Source organism: Lissotriton helveticus, chromosome 1_2, assembly GCF_964261635.1.
Source record: "Lissotriton helveticus chromosome 1_2, aLisHel1.1, whole genome shotgun sequence".
Taxonomy (NCBI): Eukaryota; Metazoa; Chordata; class Amphibia; order Caudata; family Salamandridae; genus Lissotriton; species Lissotriton helveticus.
The window spans coordinates 117,412,345-117,418,344 of NC_136058.1; the positions used below are offsets into that span (position 1 = coordinate 117,412,345).

At 42.3% G+C, this 6,000-nt stretch overlaps 1 protein-coding gene across 1 annotated transcript in view; it reads right to left on the reverse strand.

Annotated features, from left to right (window-relative positions):
• The window catches only part of HOOK1 (hook microtubule tethering protein 1), a 1,127,940-nt gene extending 1,122,883 nt beyond the window's left edge, over positions 1-5,057 (reverse strand). Inside the window, exon 1 of the mRNA XM_078669845.1 lies at positions 4,819-5,057. Coding sequence (XP_078525971.1) covers positions 4,819-4,863 — 45 coding nt within the window. The 5' untranslated portion in view covers positions 4,864-5,057. The remainder of the gene's footprint in view (positions 1-4,818) is intronic.
• Between the last annotated feature and the right edge of the window lie 943 nt (positions 5,058-6,000).

Below are 6,000 nucleotides of genomic sequence, written 5' to 3' on the forward strand. Positions count from 1 at the left end.
CTCCCTGGATTTGGGTATGCTCTATAATTGCCCTTAAAATACAGTACCACAGACTAAGGAGAGGGCTGAAAAGAGCTTTGTTTCACATTGTGAAGAGGTACTGATTGAAATATCTCTTGGATTAAGTTCTATTATAAACTATATGCAAATATCTAATGTCTCTGGCATTGAACCATACCAAGAATGGTTTCCTACACCACAGCACAGATTCCACTTGACCAGTTTGAGGCTAAACTAAATCCATAATTTTTTTTAGCTTTTCTCCTTGCTGGCTTATGGGTTGCCACTTCTTTGAAAATGTCCCTGTAATAGTGTTTCAAGTCAATTGACCGTACACTTTATGCTATTTTGCACTTTGTATCATTCAATAAGGGTTCGTTTTTTACGTCCTATTCTCCTACAAAAGCATTTTACTTCATATAAAGAGGGTTAGAATATATTCGTTCCTTAGCCTCTCCAGAAATTCGTATGGCCATACTTAATTTAATTAATGCTGCTATAAAATTTAGGAAATTTTATGGAATGTGACTGTTGCTGTTCTGTTTTTAGGTTTTTTTTGTATTTTGTATTAGTAACCTGTCGATCTGATTATTTTATTTGTTATCAATAATTACTGTATTTATTCCTTGTGCTTTTATGACCAGCTTTTGTCAAATAAGGATTTTTGACTGACTGAAAGAGTTTTACATCCTCATTGCCTCTGTTTACTCACTCTAAGGTTATCTTAACTTCATGATTCATTTCCATTTTCGAACTACAAGACCTCCCATGCGACTCGCCATGCCTGCACCGAGCTATAAATGTATGGCACAGAAATCAGCAGAACTGCCGAGTACAGTGACTGCTACCTCTCTGACTACTGCAACAACTCTGAAATAATAGGTAATTTATTCAACTTCCTCTGTGGTATCAACTTGTGATATCGACGATGTAAACAAATGTAGTACAAAGCACAAGAAATAATTCGACCTGAATCTCATTTGTTTAGCCAGTAGATGTTTTCTATTGCACATAACCCGACACTTTACACAAGGATAAGAGCATGAAAAATCAGGATAGTACCTGAAACGACAGAGTCAAAGAACGCAAGGGAGCCTCGTTGGGTGTAAGGGCAAAAAAGAAAGCCTTTTATCTTGTTTGACTGGACAAGATGTGCTGTGAATGGAAGGGCCGCGGTTGCTTGAATCAATAAGTTGAGACCACAGCGGAAAGCTTCCTGTTTCGTTTTTAACTCGTATTTCTCCCTAGAAATTGACTTGAGCGGGACTTGTTGGTTTTTAAGTTCTTGGAATATTGGTGAACTGTGATCAAACTTGAAGAAGTGAAATATATTGTTGGGCGGCCAACAAATTAACAGGGAGATCCGAGCTAGAGCCAAAGGGTCTGGCTCGAAACTTACTGCCCCTGCAGAAGCCAAGACCTGAAAATATTTGCTATATAAATCATATAACAAACCACGTAAAATATGGTGGTCTCATCAACATTTCAAATAGTGGATTTCTTTAAGATGTGGAACCTCTAACAATAATAAGGCACATTATCACACTGCATTGAGGCATATTCAGGGCTTTAAGTGGGGGGGGGGTGTGTGGGGGTCTGAGCACCCTCAGTTTTTTTTGATGGGCCTCGAAAGGGGGCACTAGGGGGCTCTATTTTCGGGCCTCAAAGGTCAAAGGTAGGGTGACCAGACGTCCCGGTTTTTGTTGGTGTTTTGGGTGAGCATGCCCGCGCACTGCTTGAGCTGTGACGTCATTGTAGCAGGAAGGGAAATCCTTTGAAGGGAGACACTTTCTCTCGGGATTTCCCTTCTCTCAGTGCCACCTACGTCATCGTGCCAGCCATCGGCACAACAACAGCTAGTTAGAACCGGCACCACCCTTCAAGGGTTTTAGGAAATCCTGCAATAGATTTCTAAGTAATGTAAATAATTTGTACATGTTTTTTAAAGTGTTTAGTATTGTATAGCTTATTATTAGTAAATATACCTTTTTGCCTATTTTATTACCCTTTGCTGGATGCGACTTCATAATTTTCTTAAGCACACAATGCTAGTTATCTTGATTTAGACCACGCCCCTACTCGGATAGACCACACCCCTTTAGGAAATTTACCACGCCCCTTTTAGAGCACCTCAGTTTTTTTTCCCACTTAAAGCCCTGGCTATATTAAAAGTGACAGTTTTGTATAACTGGTAGTCTGAATTCACATATTTGAAATTGCTTTCATAGGCGATTATGAAGAATAAGAGCTGTGGTAGAAAAAGGTATTTCCTAAAGCTCCCACAATTTAAAGGGGGGAAGCTGTGATTTATCCAAGTTTTCTGGTTTCGCGTTGTACATAGCGGGAAAATAGACCCCTATTTGTCTCTCCTGATATTAATGGTTTGTTTTACCTTTTAGGTCATGTTCTGCAGTTTTTAACCCGACCCGAAGGCCAAATGCTTTACATGGACACGAGTTACATTACACAAGGTCAAATAAATTGTTTATATGCACTGGGAAATTAAGTGATGTGCCCATAATCACGGGATATTGAGCTAACCCGAGACTTTAATCTGGTTACCAAGTTCCACAGTCAGCACCTCTGCCAGTAATGCCACATCCTGGTAGGCGGGCAAAAGCCGCATGAAAGCTCGGCTCGTTGTGTGCTCGAGGTTACAAGAGGACCTCGAACCAGCGTCAGGCTACAGGCTCAAGCCTGGCTCGAGCTTTCAGTGGCTCGCCTGCCTATAGAGAAATATGCCTGGGCTAAGAATTCAGACTCCTGAAGCTTACTTGCCTTTCTGGATTCCACTACTACTTGCAATTCATTGTGCATTACGGCAAAATTGATACGTTTTAAATATGATATATAGCAATAGTCACGTAAAGGTAAAAACACATTCTCTGGATTCTAAAGTATAGAATAAAGTGTAACTACTTCAATATTGTAAATAGACACTTTCTGAATTCCTTCAATATGGACATCAATGTTCAACAACATGAATACGAGAGGAAATTTAAACAATCAGATGAACAGATGATGAAAAAATCACGGGGTGAATGTGCTAAGGCAAATTATAAGGACCCTGTCAGCAGTATATGGCAAGGAAACAAGCATGACATCTGCTTTGATCCTCATGGCAAAAAGAGCACCCCAAAAGGAGACCGGCTAAGTAAGAAGAATGCACACCATTACAATCGCCAGTTAAAGACACCGCTGCATAATTTGCACGAGAGGATCAAAACTGGAAAATATGAAACTCTATATTAGTAACATTTGACACTCGTCCTCTTGGCCGAGAAAAATGCTTTAGCTGCAAATGGGTTTATTCTGTGAATAAAAAACGTGTTCCTCTAAAATGCCCCATCGCCCTATACAGATCTATACGCTGAGCTCAAAAGGCAATTCTGTGAGCAGATACGTTGTTTTGTGCTCCTATCGGAGGCTACACGTTAGTCGTCCCGGACTCCAATAAAATGCTTTGTATGTGACTCATCAAGATAGTCTGTAACCTTGTTGGGCAGCAAGTACATGACCTCTTAACATGCTCTAATCTACTGTACGATCTTACGCATGTTCCCTGTAATACACGTGTGCCCAGGCAAAGAATGTGCCCCTTTAAATTACCATGGTCGCCTAAATGGTATGTCCTCTTTCCTGGGGAAAATTATCTCCTATAAAAGGCAATTAATGAGCCCCTACAAGAGGATCTGTTTCCCTGTAAGTATCCATGTTGTGCAAATGTGCATGCCAGTCTCTGTTTTTGTAATATAGAAGACGGTCTGTGGTCCCTAAGACGTTCTGCATCTCTGCAAGATGCTAAGTATGTGCCTTTGTAGGGCACTATGTGCACTTGCAAGATGCTTCAATACGCGTACACCCCTCTGAAATATTCTGAGCCCCAGAAAGTTCCCACGTGTGTTCTGTAGTTAAATGTTCTGCAACTTGCATGTTGCTATCAGGTGACAAATTAAATTGTATACCTGCGCGAGCAAGGGATAAATATTTAATCCTTGCACCTGTAAGAGATCCAGATAAAACGGAAGGCTATTTACACCAATATTCCATAGTGTATCTTTGTAAATTGGCATGTCTGCGTTCCAGCAAGAAGTGTTGAGTGTATGCACGATGGTAAATATGTGTGCATCTGACATTCTGTGCCTTTCTAAAATGCTACAATGGGTATCGCTGTAAAAAGTTCAGTTCATTACAAAGTGCCTTTGTAAAATGTTTTGCGCCCTCACCGGATACTATGTGTGGTATACATTCTTTAATTGCCAACATGTTTAGCTGTCACAATAAAAGAATACAAAATGAGATATAAATGTGTAAGGAGCAATAAGTTGTGATGCCCCTATTAGCTTTCGATGGTGTGACGTTCAGCACTCCAGTAACATGGCGTGCAGGTGCTCTATTATTAAGTTATTTCCTTGTACGATGGCTTGAACGCACCCTTACTGTTTTAGCGATGCTTGTACTATACAAATACTGTTCCCCCAAGAAGTGGTTCCTGGTCACTGTAAAGTATATATTTCTTTAACCTACCTTACCACTCCTTGTCTAACTGTTTACATGTCCCTCAAGTTGTCTCTGTGCTCATATGATTGGCCTGCGAGGCAGGTGTTCCGACTGTCCCATAGGTGTGTATGTTTGTATGGTGGAGCCTCTATTGACAGGAGTTGTACACTAGAGCTGGAGCCGGGTGTGTACCTGACTGCCCGGTAAAGTGGTAGGACAGGAGAGGTGCCCCCTTGCCCCTTACCCGTCTGACCACACAGCCCCCCCCCCCCCCCCCCCCACCTCAACACAGCGCCCCCTGTCCGTCCCGTCACTCACCCACAGGATGAGGCTCTCGCAGAGCTCGGTGTCCTTGGCCTCCATGGCCCTCGCAGCTCTCTGCGCTGTCTCGGCAGCGGAGCCCCCCTGGGAGGTTTATTTTCACTTCGCGGCTAGTGAAGTTTCGTAACAGCCCAGCCACCGGCACAGTCACGTTACAAGACAAAAGCACGACGTACGTCGTTAGACACAGGGGTAGTATTATTTGTGACATTGGCCCGCCCTCTCATTGAACCTTTGATAGACAGTCACACTGGCCATTCACAGGAGCGGCATTTCATGACTGGCAAACAACGTTAACCAATCGAAATGGGAGCTACGACGCTCTGTCATAGCAGCGTGTGTGGGACACTACGTGATTGGACGGGGAGGTTGTGCGAGGGACTGGTAGTGGCAGGTGTACGGAGCCGAGCTGGACTGGAGGTTGTCGTGGGACTTTGATCTTGGAACAGGCTTCTCGGGTCTAACATTGCTAGTTAGCGCCCGCTCGCGGCAGAGCCTTTAAAGAACCGCAAAGTAACAAAGTTTACGACTACTAGCTTTTCTGTTGAAAGCGTAGGGATGTGTACAGAGACGGGCGAGCGCTAGTATCTCCTTATCAATATCGGGGAACTGTAGAATTGTTTATTTTTGTTCTAATTTTTAACGCCAGGTGCGCGTTGGCAGCGACTTCTTATTTCTAGAAAAAATAGCTGCGAATTAGTTCAGTTTGCAGTACAATTTTCAAATATGTTTTGAAGGATGTAAGTTGCTTATCGTATGTGACGACTTGAGTAAACACACAAACGCTCCATGTTTAGGCAAGTGAATCAGGGAAATGTATCAATATCCAAATTGACCTGTAATGAAGTGTTTGATTTTCAAAGGGGGAGAAATCCGAAATAGGGCCACATCGGTTTAATAAATTCAGATTTTCTTGTTTTTAAATTTCAGAACTTTATGGATTTTAGTCAGTGCTGGAATTGGAAAAATACTTCTGGGACCCATACATTGGGTCAAGGTGTGGCAGAGGAAAGGGATGGAGACACAAGTGGTGGAGCTTGAAGGCTTCTACATTTTTTTTTAAACTGCTGCAAATAAATTTGCCGCATTGACAAATAAGACAGCAAATCGGTTCCAGCTACTTAAGTGGCCGCAAAAAGGATGTATTTTATAATATCGTACAGGGTTAAGACACCTGCA